Source organism: Thunnus thynnus, chromosome 21 (assembly GCF_963924715.1).
Source record: "Thunnus thynnus chromosome 21, fThuThy2.1, whole genome shotgun sequence".
NCBI classification, from domain to species: domain Eukaryota; kingdom Metazoa; phylum Chordata; class Actinopteri; order Scombriformes; family Scombridae; genus Thunnus; species Thunnus thynnus.
The window spans coordinates 12284545-12301545 of record NC_089537.1 but is presented as its reverse complement, the minus strand read 5'-3'; the positions used below and the strand labels follow the sequence as shown (position 1 = coordinate 12301545).

Sequence of the window (17001 nt, the reverse complement as noted above, 5' to 3'; positions counted from 1 at the left end):
GTCTGCACAATAAATTATCCAAACAGGTGACAGCGAGTTCTCACAGAAAAGCTCCCTTTGTGCTTCTCAAAACCATTCTCAAAACAAAGAGAAACATTTTTTTCCCCTGTCACTCTGTCACCTATTTTTCTTTCTCTCCCTTTTCAAAAAATGACACTGCCGTGCCTCCCACCTAATCCTTTCATCCTCGTCTTTTACACCCTCCACTTGTCTTCCGCCCACATGCCTCCAGCGTCTATCTTCCTCTGCCTTCTGCACCCTCTCCTTTCCCCTTCTTGCTTTAAAAAAAAAAAAAATGACACAAGTCACGTTGAGAAAACAACGTCCGCGTTCCCCCGTCTGTCATCTTGTTCATCTTCCAGGTTTCTCCCCGGAGTCCCTCCTCTAGTTTTTATTTAACACTGAGATACTGAGCGCTGGAGCAGAGGGAACTACATTAAGCTTAAAGCCTCCCTGGTTTGCCCGGGGCACCTTAGAGGAGATTTTTTTTCCTTTTTTAAACAAATCTGTGCATGTGATTTGGCAGCTGCCTCCTCATATTGTGCTGTTTAGCAAAAAATAACACAAGTTTTAACGTCTTTGTTTGTGTCTTTGTCTACAGCCAATTAGCAATGCAGACTTCATCGTTCCAGTGGAGATTGATGGGACTGTTCATCAGGTACTGTTATATGAAATACCTGAAGTGGGCTTGATTTATAAGGGCTCTCTTTAGTATATATCATTCTCTAATACCTCACAGCTACGTCAAAGTGGGACTGCTCCTACGCTCCTCCCTCTCTGTTTTCATTCTCTGTGACTTTGGAGTCCTTGCTCGCTGTAAAGACAGATGAGCTGTGACGTGACTGTGTCACCGGGTAAACAACTTTCACAAGGCGTGTTGGAAGATGCTGCTGAGAGCTCTGAGGAGATGCTTCACTGAGTGGAGATGTGCTAGCGAGAGATAGAATTGACCACAAATAGAAAGAAACAGAGGCTGTACTCACACAACTGCATGGTGCCCTTTTGTTCCTGCTATGCATTTATGTTGAAGTTTGCATCCTCTTTGAAGCAGCCACACTGTAGCTGTAACCTGGTTCAAGTAATCCAGGATAGGCTTTCTGTGTCTGCCTTGGCCTATGCTTGATTACTTGCACTTGGGGGCAGCAACTATTCCACGGACTGAAGAGGACGGAGATGGAATATAAGAATATAATATATGCTGTTGTGTAGGGCTGTGTATTGATTTAAATTTTGATACTACTGCTGATATGATAGCTGTGTCTTGTCTCCAATACCAAAATGACACTTGATACTGTTGATGCCTTACTTTTTTTTCTTCAAATCCAGTTTCTAGTTTTACAAAAGAAGCCAAAGTTCTCAAAACACTAGGAGCCATAAAAGGACCTCTGAAGGGACTGTTTAAAATGTGCATAATTTTGGCTTACAAGAACTTAATAAAACTGTCTGAATTTGGCTACTTTTTGGCAGAATGTTTCAGATAATGAGTGTCAGTCTGTAGAAAAGTGTCAGAACATTTAACAGCATGTGTCCTCATTTCAGGTGTACGTGCTGAAGAGGCCCCATGTGGACGAGTTCCTCCAGAAGATGGGGGAGCTCTTTGAATGTGTCCTCTTCACAGCAAGCTTAGCTAAGGTTGGTTCCCGGGTTATAACACCAAGATGACATTCAAAGCTTTGCCACAGACTGTATTAAACTGATGTGTTTGTTTTTTTCAGTATGCTGATCCTGTGGCAGACCTGCTGGACCAGTGGGGGGTGTTTCGTGCCCGGCTCTTCAGGGAATCCTGTGTTTTCCACAGAGGAAACTACGTCAAAGACCTCAGCCGGCTGGGCCGAGAGCTCAGTAAAGTCATCATCATAGACAACTCACCTGCCTCCTACATCTTCCACCCGGAGAATGCAGTAAGTCATTCCTCTTATTGATGTCGTTTTTGTCTATGACATGATGGTCCTAAATAGATGAGGCGAGGCTGGATGTTGCATTTAGGGACCTGACATTAATTAGTTGAGGAATAACTGAGGAATCATAGCGCTTCAGTTCACATTTGTGTTGAAAATTAAAATCTGGGGAGTTTCTATTGGTCTTGTCGGGGTCTGGGAATTGCCATATGTCCAGAATCCCAGAATCACATGACCCCTAAAATGGAAAATTTCTGGATGTTTTTAAATCTGCCAGTGAATAAATACGTAATGTCATTGAGATTTTATGCAGGATGATGTGGTTTTGGATCCCCAAAATCACGGCCAAAAAGTGGGTCAAAATACACTCGTAGTACAGAAATAAGTTAGTTATAAACTTTATCATGATGATAAATTATTACATCAGTGAGACACTGTCACAGTTTTAATCTGCAGTGTTGTTTTAGAAACAGCGTTGAGCCAGAGGCAGTGTTCCCACTTTTATGTGTCTGTGGAGAAGTTAACTCAGTGGAGCTGCCACTCTACATGCTTTGATGCATTTTCTCCATTAATTATTTACAGAAAACTTATACAACCTCCTCACCTATACTGCAATACATAAGCACCGACTGTCATCTGCAGTTTACCCCCGATCAGATCAATTAAATCTCTCTCTGATCTCTTCTTTCCCTCTGCACAGGTCCCGGTGCAGTCCTGGTTTGACGACATGACGGACACGGAGCTGCTTGACCTGATTCCTCTGTTTGAGGGCCTCAGTAAGGAGGAGGACGTTTACAGTCTGTTACAGAGCCTGAGGAACAGGTAGCAGACGGCGGCTCCAGCTGGCCCTTCCTGCCTCAGCCCCCAACTGCACAGAGGCCTCACCTCGCTGCCACGGCCCTGCAGCACGGCTCCCGTCCTCCGGCCGACTCTGGGGGTCCCAACGCGGCTCCCAATCGGGGAACTTCAGGCAAATGATCTGGTCATTATCTGATCTAGAGAGAATAACCATCTCTGGACTCTTGGACTCTTTGTACAGGACTCCTACTGACAAAAGATTATATTACTGTATGTACATACTATATGTTTCTAAAAGCAAGACATACATAAAGTAATTTTTCTATCAGAGAGAGGAGGTTTTACTATTCTATCAAGTAATATTTTAGTTACCAAAAATAATCAAACACACAGAACGAAGATTTTTTTGTTGTTTTTTTTTTTTCCGAGAATGGGTGACCTTTTGTTTGTTGTGTTGAGCTGTGCTATGCAGGCTGTTGTTTCTCGTCTGACCTTTCGTTCAAACAACTGTGATTTATCTTCTCTTACAGAATGAAGTGCCTTCATTACTGTGCTGATTTTGTTGTGTCAGGTATGGGGTGCACATTTTTATGCTGCATATTTTACTCAGATCTCCAAAAGCATATAAACTAAATCTTAAAAATTGAAGTGGAAATTGATAATTGTGATTTGATTTGAAGAAAACAGAAGAGAATAATTCCTAAAAAAAAAAAAAAAAAAAGTGATCCAACTAGCCTGTTAGACCTGAATGATTCTTTACGTTTGAGTTTAGTAACATTGAATTGTTAAATTTACCAAAGATTTGTACAATTCAATGTGATTTGATCCTTGACAGTGACTGTAAATCGATGATCCTTCAAGACATTGAAACCCCACTTTATTATTGAAAAGAGATGAAACCTTTGTGATGACATCACCGTCCACCAATAAATGTTAAACGTTTGAGGAAAATATAATGATTAGCTTAGATTATATGAAATTCTATTTATTGGGGAAAAAGGGTGTTGGGTGCATTGTAAAGAATGCTGTTGAAATCGTACTGTACAACATTATTAAAGTTGCAGGTTTGCACACTGTCAGTTTTGTTGAATGACTTTCTGCTGGAGCTGAAATATCTCTGGACTGTTGGACTGGACAATGTCACGTTCAGCATTGGGAAACTGTGATTGACATTTTTCACTATTTTCTGACATTTTGTAAACTAAACAATTAATTAATTGAGAAAATAATTGACAGATATATCAATAATAAGACTGTTAATAAGAATTAGATTTTGTAATATTTTAGTTTGCATTTTGTATCTAAAGGGGAATTTTATCTTAAATTTTCAGGTTCACAATTTTTCAAGTCTGTCTTAAAACAACAGTCAGGTGCCCAAATGAACACTGAAGTATGTTTTTCTTGCTGTCATCATTCCTCCTGTCCATACTGACCATTAGATCCTTTCATAATGTACTTGCAAGATAAGTGATGGGGGCCAAAGTCCACAGTCCTCTTCCTGTGCAAAAATGTATTAACAATTTTATCTTAAGCTAATATGAAGCTTCAGCCGTCCAAATGATTCAAATCAAGTAGATATCTTTCAACGTTACAGTCTTTTTTAAAAAGATTGTAAATGGCAGATATCCACACGATATGACTAACGATATTAAAGCGAGGAAAACCTCTTTCAGTGTTCATATGGACACCTGACTGTTGTTTTAAGATGGACTTGAAAAAATTGTGAATCCGTCCTTTAAGTTTGAGGTTCAAAGCATTCTTGACCTCGGAGTTGAGAAAACAATCTCACAGTAAAGTCCATTAAGTAGCTGTTTTGTCAGGAGTCATGTAATTTTAGATGCTCATATTTCATAGTTTTTCTGAGCACTTTGTCTTAAAACAACACAATCTACAATTAAATGACACCTACTGGACATGATCATGTGATATATAATAATAATAATAATAATAATAAACTTACACTCAACAATTAAATAAGATAAACAGTTGAAATAAAGAAACAGAACAGATAAAATTTATTACAGCTGAAAAAGCTCAGGGGTGATTGAAAGCTCCAGAACAGCTACTAAATGGACCCTGTGGTGAGATTGTTTTCTAAACTGGTTTAAGTTTTTTAACATTTCTCATTTCTATTTTCTTCTGGTCTTTCATGTTATTGAAGTTATGAATTGTTTCAGAGAGACTGTTGAACTGCAGTGTCAGTAATCACAGTTTGGAAAAAAAAATGGCAACACAAGAGCAATGTCAATGTCAGATTTCATTCAGCAGGTTAATAAAACAACAACTTTATCTGAAACTCAGTCAACAAATGCTGAGAGGCAGCTGTAAGTACATTGAGACTTACAAACTTTCTATTCAGGGACATTTTGAACATGAATTGAACATTAAAACTTAAGAGGGACGCTGCTGAGCTTCTCTTCAAACTCTGAGGCTCGATTGTCTGCAGGGTTTACTGGTCTGCAGGTGCATTAATTTTATGGATATAAAATGGTTAATGTACAACCAAGAGGAGCTCAGCTTCATGTGATATGTTGATGTGAACTTTTAGCTTCCGCTTACGTAGCGGCCACTTTAACTGCAGTGCTGGATTAGGCATTACAGGGCCTATTGTTCAAGCCTGAAGACTTCTTGTGGGTTTTTTCTCTTAATTTTCCACTTGTGCCTCCGATATGCGTGTACTGAAGTTCACCACATCACTGAAATGATCATATTTTCATGATGGAGTCCAGGATTGAATCTAAAAATGAAAAGCCATGGCCAAAGGTAAGAAAAATGTTCAATCTGTCACTGGAAGCTGTTGGTTTATAAGAAAACCAGGTTAGTTATGTAACAATCTGTTCTTCAGACTTACTGGCAGGGATTGAACTATATAAGACGAAGACAAGTGTAATAGATTTATCCCTGAACAGAGAACATCAGCAGGGATTCATGCAATGCGCAACAGAGGAAGTTTACAGATTTTTAACACAGTTTGTAAGTGTTTATGGGTGCAAGCAGAAGCTAGGGGGAATACTAGAGTCTTTATTGAACAACTGTTAAAGCACACAGCAGTCAACATTTGCGAGATCTGTCAGTGACTTGAAACTTAAGGTTGTCATTAGCTTTAAAAGCAACTAACCCACAATTTATTTCTCTTGTATCACTTCATACAAGTCAGTTTTGGACTAATGATTAACATCCAAGCTGCAAAAAAAAAGGCTTTCCATATTTCTAATACTTCAGAAAGTGTGCAAATCACTTTGGATACAGCGTGTTAATACATTTCCACGTTTAGGAAACAAGTGTAAACACAAGCTGCCAATTCCTTCTCCGTTGGGAGATCAAAGCCCAGAGCTGTAAACCTTCAATAATGTCAAGCGTTCCTCCTTGAGTGTCTGTGTGAGTGGGCACAGAATGAGAGATTTAGCCACAGAAAGCCTCTGATTCCTTTCCAATACCACTCTGAGCTCCTTGAGTTCAATTCTCCCATCTGCTAGTTGTAACAGTTGTGAAATGAATAATTGGTGTCAAGTGGCCCCTGTAATGCCCGCTGTGCTGGTGAGGGGCTCAGTCGAACATAAACACAACTCTGGCTGGCTACTTCACGAACAATCACGACCTCGAGTGAGGCTCAAATCCATCTCAATCTGGCAATTGTAGATGATTTTCCAAAGTATCTTTCGACTTTGTGATGTATTTGCACTTCTGGCTCCGTCCTTTTCTGGGAAAATAAAATTTTAACTTCATTCACCTTAAAATCATGCCAGAACCTCCAGATTGTTTTTTTTTTGGAGGGGAAACATATGAGAGGAGGCGTGTGTGTACTGTCAGTGGGATTGTAAATATCAAGACAGGAAATTGCAGGTGTGTTCAAACCTGGGAGTGGAGATAAACACACCCAGCCCTCTCTGACACACACACTCCAGCTTCCACAGAGGAGGAAACGCTCGCAATACTTCATTACATAAAGACATCATCTCACTAATCTACCTTCACATTTTGTAGGAGACAGACAGGCCTTCATTCCGCCAGACGCAACAAAAGGTAAGTTTTATACTGTTATTTTCATGACGTATCAGACTGAATTATTTTCAGTTTGTGCCACAAACTGTCTATTTATTTGTTTTACCTGAATCACTGAAACTTGTAAAGAACATCTTTAGCATCATAAGTGTTAAAAAGGTTTTTAAAACAGGTTTTATATACAGTTTGGAAGCATTTCTTATTATCTGGAAGGATGTATCTACAGCATTAACAAAACTCATTGTACACGCTGAGTCAATGGTCACCGCAGGTTAATTGAAGTGGAACCAGTCTTTCCTGCTGCATTAATGGAAGCAACGCTGGCCTTCAATTTATCTTTTCAGAAACTATTTGCACATTTATTTTTGACCAGGATCAGATTGCAGAGCATACGCTGGTTCTTTTTCCATTCACAACAGGGAGTTTCAACCACAGTGAATGTCTTTAACCGCTGGTAACCAAGCAACACCTTTTAAGTGGTCAATTAAATCAAATTCATTCATTTAAGTAAAGGAGTGGAGAGAGATCCTCCTCTCCGTCCAGATTTTACATTTTTTTGTGGGAAACTGAACAAGATAATAAACTTTTATCACAAATATATCAGCTGAAAATCTGATCCTGCATGTTAAATTTAGAATAGGGCCACACATAAAGACACTTGATAGTTGGTCATATTTGTTCTGTCACACACTGTCCAGTATTATACTGTATGTGTACTGAGTAATATTGCTATGTTACTGTTTCATATGTTGACTAGACATGCCTGCAGGGTGTGTCCCCTTATTTTACCCATATAACTGGTCAACAGTTCTTTCATCTTCAAAAAAAAAATGTTACAGTAACATTTTGGAGGTTTGTGAGGTAATTACTGTACCATTTAAATGTTTATTTGATTTATTTGTAATAGTAAACATAATATGTTACTTAACCAGAGATAAGTTTCACCTGCAATGACGAAACAGAATTTAACAATCAGGACACGTAACACAATATTACTCATAATACAGAAGATTATCAGAACAGTACATCACATTAACAGAGTTTCTGAATTGGGCTGCTTTTCAATTTGGTTTCATGATAGAACGGCAGCTCTTTATATATTATATAAAACGTAGGAAATTGTAAAAATCATTGCTGGATGACTCAATCTTTGTCTCTCATTCCTCCCATAAAACAGCAGCCAAATTAAGTAGGATTTTGAAATGTTGGCCCCAGCCCTATCATTTTATTTCAATCTCAACCCCTTCCTTTGTTTGCTCTTCATCTGATAACATAAATACCAGAGTCCTTGATAATCTTAATTAAGGGTGTGTTTAACTTCCTGGTGGTGACCTGATCTGTCTCACTTTACCTCACACCACCCAGTCCATCAATCACTGTCCAGTGATATTTTATCCCTCTAGCTGGAGCAAATATTGGAGTCTGAGGCAGCACACAGTATATGAGGCCTGGTTATTTCTCTGGAGAGTAACTGCAACAACAGTTCCTCCAGCTATTTGACAACCGCATCATGCATGCATGCATTTGCATTCATGTTATGTTACAAGCAGTATAACATCCCGACAAGCCCGTTTCCTCACAGCCTGTCACTATTAAGCCTATATTCTTGGCTCAGCTGGTGATACACTGTATTTGCTTATCAGTGCTGTTGTTTCCGATATCTGAGTCAAGAGGCTGTGAGCACCGCTGATTGCAGAACTTGTATGTTGCTATGGCGGCAAGCTGACACTCATTAAGGGGATTAGAGGTGTCTCGCTGTCAGAGATGCAATCTTTTGAAATGGTTCACTTGTTGTTTTACAGCCATCTGTTTCCAGTGAAACGATATGGAACTTGAGGAGGTCTCAGAAATGCAATAGTTTCTGTTTGAGTACTTTGGAGAGGTTGCTATTAAATATGTGTTTTATAATGAGCTATTTAAGATTCAAACACATATCTAATCATGTGTGGCCATAAAGTTCTGTGGAAGAAATATTCAAATCATTTACCCAAAGCACTTGAGTAAATGTACTTAGTCATGTTCCACCAATGACCAAAAGTTCTTATAGTCAGTCATAGACATCACTAAGTATTCCTCTAATTTTCTGTGTTTTGCTCACCCTCCTTGATTATTTTTCACTTGGATGTTTGAGCTTCACGGTGCAGAATGATGTATGTGCAGAGTTTGACCCTAGAAGGCTGATTTTACATTTATCTGCTGAAGGAGGAAAGTTTCACTGTGCTCACTGAAAATCTGATTTTAAGGCGTGTATCTACAGTACAAACATGATTTGTGACATCACAACTAGTTAGGAAGCCAGTCGTGGTCCAGCATACAACTTACACAAGTGTGATGAAATTTGAAGCCTCCGGTGAGCGCACAAACACTGAGAATAAATTTTACATTGAAGTAGGAGACTTTGTGTCCAGCATATTCATAGATTTTTTTAATGAGGGAAAAGGCGTAGATGTCATTTTAAGGATTTTAACAAGGTAACTGATTTGTGTGTGTGTGTGTGTGTGTGTGTGTGTGTGTGTGTGTGTGTGTGTGTATCAGAAACAAATTATTATTCAAAGCTACTTCAAAGAGTATTTTTTCTTAAAACATGTCTGGAGGGGATTTTTAAATATCTCAAAGCCTGAGATAAAACAGTGTTCAATGCATGTTCGAAACAATAGCAAATCTCATTGTTTTCTGCTTTATATGTTTGTTTCAGTTCACCAGAATGATGAACGATGACAATAAAGACGCATTTAGAAATGTCAGCCAGAAGCCAGGCCTGCAGATATGGACCATCAATGTGAGTCAGCCTTAAATAAACATCATGCAATCCACGCTATTGTGTATTTAGGCATTTTATTTGCTCTACTTCAAGTAGGGTGTGGCATGCTCAAATCGTATTATTTGTGGAGGATTTCATAGGATTTCAATTTCAATTGTTGTTGTTCTCCTACTCAGAACATGCAGATGGTGCCTGTTCCAGCCCAAGGCTTTGGTAACTTCTTTGAGGGAGACTGTTACATTGTTCTTCATGTGAGTACAACACAGGCTGATTTCCCAAGAGGCTTCACTGGCTCAACATAAATGCAGGCATGTGATTTATGCATGCCTGTATGATGTTTGCAAGCGTGTATCTGCATCTGAGTGCTGTTTCTGCTTCTGTGGTTTTTTTTTAATGCATACCACCAGATAAGTCAGAACAAGGGCTCAGGACAGACAGCTGACATCCACTACTGGATAGGAAACACATCTTCTCAGGATGAGCAAGGTGCAGCAGCCATCTACGTCACCCAGCTGGACGAGTACCTGGGTGGTAGGCCGGTCCAGCACAGGGAGGTGCAGGGAAATGAGTCGCCCCGATTCAGGAGCTACTTTAAAAATGGCCTGATGTGAGTCAAAGAACAGGGCTTGTATGTGAAGTAAAACAGGGTGGTGACCAAATAAAGAAGGGTTGTCACACAGATTATGTTGTAATGAGACATGAGACATGGTTTACCCCACTAATCCGTCTGTATGAAATCATTATGGCACAAATTACACTTGTTTTGTTGAGGCTTAGCAAAGAAAAACACTATTTTCCTCTCACTCTGGTTATTAACCTTCAAGTTTTCATTTTGTTAGGTAACCCTGAGGTCTAAATCAACAACACAAGAAATGTTCTTAGGTGCTATTCTGTCTCCGGCCTGCTTGTTTTATTACATTTGAACTTTGATCCTGTAATGTACACCTAACGCCAGCCTCTGTCCACAGCTACAAAAAGGGTGGAGTGGCCTCAGGTTTCCACCACGTTGACACCAATGCCTACAATGTCTTGCGATTGCTGCATGTCAAAGGGAGGAAACATGTCACAGCGTCAGAGGTATGCAGAGTAGAATATGTGGGGCTATGACAGGGATTCACGCTGTCTGCTCTGTGTCTCCCACCGGAGCTATCACAGACTTCACACAGCCACACTACAAGGGGAGCTGGCACTCCCTCTTAAACAAATTATGGCACATTTGTTGTCATAGCTGTCAAAGTGGGTGATAATTGCCAAAGGGGTGCTATAATTGTGTGGTCTTTAATTGATATTTTCATATGTTAACAGTAGCTGTTTATCATTTTTTATTGATTTTATGACAGCATTTACTGTTCATTTGAAAAATGGTCAATCATTTCCATCTGGCTTGTTAAAGTTTTTTGTGTATATGTGTGCAGGTGGAGGTGTCATGGAACAGCTTTAACAATGGCGATATATTCCTGCTGGATATGGGGAAAGCCATAGTGCAGTGGAACGGAGCCCATAGCAACAGGAGAGAGAAGCTCAAGGTAATCTTCCACTCTGAATGCTTCAAAAAGAACATTTAAAGTAGAAATAATGAAGGTAATCATTATACAGAATGGCTCCTTTTACATTCTTATAATATTGTTATATTACTTGATCATTACAACTGATGTATTAAAGCAGCATTTTAAGGTTTGAAGCTGGTCGTAGTGGAGCAAATTGCAAAAACTTTACATACTATTGAGTATGATATTACAACAGTGCAGAAGTATTGGTATCAAATTATGCATGAAGTACCAAAAGTAAAAGTAGTCATTATACAGAATGGTCCATTTCAGAATAATATATATTATTTTATTGAATTCTAATTCTTCATGCATTTATGTGTAGGCAGCATTAATGTCACAGCTGGTAAAGGTGCGACTAATTTTAAAAATACCTCAGAATGTCTAGTTTATTATATTTAGTATTAATAATCTGAATCTGCAAAGTAACAAAGTAACAGTAGCTGTGAAATAAATGTAGTTGAGTGAAAAGTATAATATTTGTCTTCAAATTATAGTGGAGTAGAAAAAGTAGCATAAAATGGAAATAGTCAAGTACAAGCACCTCAAAATTGTACTTAAGTACAGTATTTGATTAAATTTACTCAGTAAGATTCCACCACTGGATATGAGATAAATGTACTGTAGTGGAGTAAAAGCTACAGTATTGTCCTCCATTGTTTAAGTAGTATTATATGGAAAAATACCACAAAACTGTACCTAAGTACAGTACTTGAGTGAATGTATTTAGTTTCTTTACACCACCGCAAAGAGTCACATGTATCCAAGTGGACATATAAAATCTTAATTTTATGTGAAAAGACACAATTTAGAATTGAATTTTACCACATAGGAATGGGAAATTTTGCATTACTATAAAAGCTGTAATATTCTAATCTAATGTGTTCTTCTAATATGTAACCCAATGCAATAGCAATTCATTCAAAATGAAATCAGGGAAAGTAAAAAGCAATCATGTACACACATAGTCATTGAAAAGTAAGAACAGAAAAATTTTTGCTCTACATATTACACTTATAATGCAAAGCATAAAACAGAGAAGGGGAAGGAAGTTGGAGGTAGGATTTCCGAAGCACCACAGACGGCTGAGTATATCATCCAATCCATCCATATTTATATAATCTCTCAGTCTTAGTAATGAAGTCAGTCTTTCCGTCTTGTGGATGTCTAATGATCTCAAAGCAATCATCTGTTGTAAGTTTATCAGTCTGTAAAATGTAATTGTTTTAAAATGTGTCTGTTTTCTCCTCTCCTCTCCTTTTCCAGGCAGTCTTGTTGGCTCAGGACATCCGGGACAGAGAGAGAGCTGGTCGTGCTCAGATCGGTGTTGTGGAGGGAGCAGATGAGAAAGACTCACCAGAGCTGATGAAAATCATGACGGCGGTGCTCGGCCAGAGACACGGGCCGCTGAAGGAGGCCGTTCCCGATGACAAACCCGACCATGTGCAGAACACCACTGTCCGGCTCTACCAGTAAGAACACTTTATTGATCCATTGCTCACATCCACAACATGCTGGGGATTTGTCTGGCTATTCATAATATGATATATTGTTTTTTTTCTTGTGTTTCTCCTCAGTGTTTTTGAAAACAGTGGGAATCTAGTGGTTCAAGAGGTGGCTACGCAGCCTCTAACGCAAGACCTGCTTCACTCCTCTGTAAATAGCTTTTATCCTTTAAACATGTTCCATAGACACTGTTTTATAGAACATGGGTTGTATCTCTTTTTTAAATTTTTCTGTATTATCTCTTTTTCTCTCATCTCTTTGTCAGGACTGTTATATTGCAGACCAGGGAGGTTCTAGTGTGATGGTGTGGAAAGGCAAACAGGCCTCCAAGGAAGAGCGGAAAGAAGCTCTGAACAGGGCAGTGGTGAGTATACTGGATGAAGAAAGGCAGTACAGACCAGTCCTTACTCTACATAAGGCAGCTAAATCTCAGTTTCCTGAAAAGACTTCTACATATAGAACTTCACAAAATATTCTCTTTTGCCAGGGTCACCAAGCTAAATAGTAATAATTAATCAAAGTTATGAAAGATGCTCTTTGTCCACTTATCTTCTCTACCAGGGCTATATCAAAGCCAAGAATTACCCCTCCAGCACCAGAGTGGAGGTGATGGCCGAGGGTGGTGAGTCGGCGATGTTCAAACACTTGTTCAAGTCCTGGAGAGATAGAGGCCAAACGCAGGGTCTGGGTACCACCTACAGCGTGGGAAAGATAGGTAACCTCTGCGTAACACTTATTTAAACCTGAGTCAGATAACATATTTAAATTAACTTTAAATTAACTTCTCTGACAGCTGTGTATTCAAATAAGTAATTTTCATATGATCATCGTCCCTCCAGCAAAGGTAGACCAAGTGAAGTTTGATGTGATGGAGCTTCACGCTCGCCCTGAACTGGCAGCACAGCAGCGAATGGTGGACGACGCCTCTGGAGATGTTAAGGTGCGGTGTTAAATGCAGCATTATATAGACTATGTCAAAATAAAGATAAACACACAAGGCAGACTTTTTAACCTTACTATCAACACTCATTTCCAAATGAAAGCAAAAACATTAAAAATATTTTAAATTTCTGTTGATCATGTCTGTGTCAGGTGTGGCGCATTGAGAACTTGGAGCTGGCTGAAGTAAATCCAAGTACATATGGACAGTTCTATGGAGGAGATTGCTATTTGGTGCTGTACAGCTATCAAAGAGCAAACCAGCAGCAATACATACTCTACATGTGGCAGGTCAGTATCGTCACAAATAAATAATTTTTCAGCTTTTTGAAAATATAATTTTGATTGAAAGCCATCTCTCTCTGTTTCTGGATACACTAAAAACGAAGAGCTGTTTTGTCTTACTTACACCAGGGCCGTCATGCCACTAAAGATGAGGTCACAGCATGTGCCTACCAGGCTGTCAATGTTGATAACCAGTACAATGGAGCCCCGGTCATGGTCAGAGTGGTCATGGGAAAGGAGCCTCGCCATTTCATGGCCATTTTCAAAGGCAAACTTGTCATCTTTGAGGTGTGATTTTTCTCACTGAAAATTAATTTATGTTTACCCAAAAAATCTTTTATTGCTACAATAGTATAAGAAAATGTTATTATTTCTCAAGGGGTAAGTTGTCCTTCAAGAAGCCATAAAGATATTAATCCTACTTGGTGACAATATTACTAAAACTGCACTCATCAAAGCAACAATTTAATGAAAGTTGCAAGAACTGGATGTTGTTGATTTGCATGTGTGTGCATTTTATGTATACCTGTGTGTGTGTGTGTTTCCCTACAGGGTGGCACAGGACGACCCGGTGTGGTCAACCCTGAGAGCGATGCCAGGCTCTTCCAGGTGAGAGGGACCAGTGAGCTGAACACCAAGGCCATTGAAGTGATAGCGAGGGCGTCATCTCTCAACACCAACGATGTTTTCGTGCTGAAGACTGATAACATAGGCTACCTGTGGTATGGAAAGGTACGCATTTTGTTATGGGACAGTATAACAGGCTGACCTGAACTCCCTTAAAAGATTAAAAATGTGCATTTATGTTTGTGTGTTTGCACTGTCACACAAATCCATGTTCGTTTGATGTCTGCTTCCAGGGCTGCAGCGGGGATGAGAGGGAGATGGGAAGAGCCATGTCTGATGTGCTTTCCAGGCAGGACAAGCAGGTGGTGATGGAGAACCAGGAGCCAACTGAATTCTGGGTAGCTCTGGGAGGAAAGGCTCCCTATGCCAGTGACAAGAGGTAAACACAGACAGCTGCAACATCACTCCTTTGAATTGGGCTTTTATGCTTTTTATGCCTTATTGTGACGACCTAGAAATCTCAGGAGAAACTTGATTTCATGCGTAACAACACATCCGCTTTGTAGGATCTCTCACTCAGTAACACTTCAGCAGCCAGATGCTAAACTGACATCCTCCCTGTTCATTTTCCCTCCCTGCTATTGGCCATGTTGCATGAAAGCAAAAATATAACCATTAACAATAACCCACAAACAAGGATTTGTTTTCAGAATGCGTCCAAAAGGCTCATTAATCATATTTTGAAACATTAATAAGCTTACATTTAAATCTGCATGGATTATTTTTACATCAAGGTCACAGGAATATGCCCAATGTCATCTGAAGCTAATGAAATAAAGCATGCACGCACACACACACACACACACACACACACACACACACACACACACACACACACAGATCAGATTATACATTTGTAATGACGGTCAGCTCTGTGTTGTTTCAGACTGCAGAGAGAGGAGCCTCCTCACAGTCCCCGGCTGTTTGAATGCTCCAATCAGACGGGTCAGTTTCGGATGACAGAGGTGGATGACTTCGCCCAGAGTGACCTGGACGAGGAGGATGTGATGCTGCTGGACACCTGGGAGGAGGTGAGAGGTCAAGGGGCCTCAACCATCCTCTGCTAGGGCCTTGGAACTGGGAATTGAAATTTATGAAATAAAACAGCAAAAAAAAATATGTAAAGAAATTAACAAGGGCCACATTTTCTGAAGACAATTTAAGTGTGCTCGCTCATGCTGAAAATTGCAGCTGCACTGTAAAGAGGTTGACATTTTGGAAAATATGCTTCTATTCTTGCTGAAAGTTAGCCTTAAGTTAGTAAGGAAGTAATAAAACTTTATATTAACAGCACCTTTCAAAACCAGAGTTACAAGGTTCTTCATAAAATGCAGTACCATGAAATATAGCTGCAATTTCAGCATACATATTTCAGCATAGAGAAATAGAGATAAAGAGAACAAGATACACAGAAAATAGAATAAAAACAGGGATTTCAAGGAGTGGTCAAACATAGAGATATAAAAAAATGGTGAGAAGATTCATATCTCTCAGTTAAATATGAAGCTACAGTACAGCCAGGAGGCAGTTAGCTTAGCTTAACATAAGAATGGAAACGGGGGGAAACAGCTTATTCTTTACTTTTTACACTTATGTTTTCATATCACCTAAAATGTTAAACAATTTCTTTAAAGCAGTTGTCTGTTGAAGATTAAGAGTTAAAAGCAGGTGAAATCAATTTAAATGTACAGTAAGTAAGTTTAAAGCCATGTAGGCAGAGAAATTGTCAGTTTGTATGGAAGTTTAAAGTAGTTAGCAGCGAGCAGTTAACTGTGAGCTGTATGACAGCACTTAAAAGTTGAAATGTCAGTCAACAAGTAAGCACTTAAACAATTGAACTGTCAGCTGAGGAGTAGATGTTTATTCATTTTCTTAATTTGAAGTTCTTCAAATTAGTTCCTCTTGTTTTCTTTCTCAATATCACCTCAGATTTTCTTCTGGGTTGGAAACCTAGCCAACCAGCATGAGACCAAGGAGGCGTGGAACAGTGCCCAGGAATACCTGAGGACCCACCCAGCAGGCCGCGACCCCGACACACCCATCATCTTTGTCAAAGAGGGACACGAGCCTCCCACCTTCACCGGCTGGTTCCATGCATGGGATCCTCATAAGTGGAGTGTGAGTTTATAGGCTCTCTCTGATCTCACTGGGAGGCAGTGGAGTGCTTTCAATACAATAATGCAGCATGGTGAAAGCATTTCAAATCAATAGTCCATCACATCAGCATGTCCATCTTTGTGAGTCTAGTGACTGTAGAACAGAGCCACACTGGTATGAATGAACACAATGTCACATGAATACTGTGAATAATCTTGAGAACAAATCATCTCATAAATTAGGAAGAATATACAGTCACATGTGGATGATTTCGTGGATTGTTTGAAGATGATGAAGACTCTGCATGCTCACTAATTTTCAATCCTGGCTGACTTGATCTTCTCAACAGGGAGGCAACTCCTATGAGGAGATGAAAAAAAAGCTGAGTGATGATGCATCTCTCTCACAGATCACTGTTGTAAGTGATTGACTAACACTAATCCTACTACTAATTGACTAAATGTACTAATATCACATTTTTAATAACTACTAATGTCTGTAATATGTCACTAATCTGTGACTCTTTAACAAAATCTGCCAG

At 39.4% G+C, this 17001-nt stretch overlaps 2 protein-coding genes across 4 annotated transcripts in view; both read left to right on the top strand.

Annotated features, from left to right (window-relative positions):
• ctdspla (CTD (carboxy-terminal domain, RNA polymerase II, polypeptide A) small phosphatase-like a) overlaps positions 1–3775 on the top strand; it is a 31694-nt gene extending 27919 nt beyond the window's left edge. For both annotated transcript variants that reach the window (XM_067577585.1, XM_067577584.1), the window contains 4 exons: positions 602–658; positions 1540–1632; positions 1716–1901; positions 2599–3775. In XM_067577585.1, the coding sequence (XP_067433686.1) occupies positions 602–658; positions 1540–1632; positions 1716–1901; positions 2599–2724 (462 nt within the window). In that variant the 3' untranslated portion in view covers positions 2725–3775. The remainder of the gene's footprint in view (positions 1–601; positions 659–1539; positions 1633–1715; positions 1902–2598) is intronic.
• Positions 3776–5268: 1493 nt separating this feature from the next.
• The window catches only part of vill (villin-like), a 12812-nt gene continuing 1079 nt past the window's right edge, over positions 5269–17001 (top strand). Inside the window, exons 1-19 of one of the 2 annotated variants that reach the window (XM_067577783.1) lie at positions 5269–5459; positions 6681–6719; positions 9394–9477; positions 9636–9710; positions 9867–10066; positions 10428–10536; positions 10875–10985; positions 12273–12478; positions 12584–12662; positions 12778–12876; positions 13074–13227; positions 13352–13452; positions 13605–13742; positions 13866–14024; positions 14289–14468; positions 14597–14742; positions 15250–15394; positions 16293–16481; positions 16810–16878. In XM_067577783.1, coding sequence (XP_067433884.1) covers positions 5412–5459; positions 6681–6719; positions 9394–9477; positions 9636–9710; positions 9867–10066; positions 10428–10536; positions 10875–10985; positions 12273–12478; positions 12584–12662; positions 12778–12876; positions 13074–13227; positions 13352–13452; positions 13605–13742; positions 13866–14024; positions 14289–14468; positions 14597–14742; positions 15250–15394; positions 16293–16481; positions 16810–16878 — 2331 coding nt within the window. In that variant the 5' untranslated portion in view covers positions 5269–5411. The remainder of the gene's footprint in view (positions 5460–6680; positions 6720–9393; positions 9478–9635; positions 9711–9866; positions 10067–10427; positions 10537–10874; positions 10986–12272; positions 12479–12583; positions 12663–12777; positions 12877–13073; positions 13228–13351; positions 13453–13604; positions 13743–13865; positions 14025–14288; positions 14469–14596; positions 14743–15249; positions 15395–16292; positions 16482–16809; positions 16879–17001) is intronic. The other variant, XM_067577784.1, reaches the window with a different exon arrangement.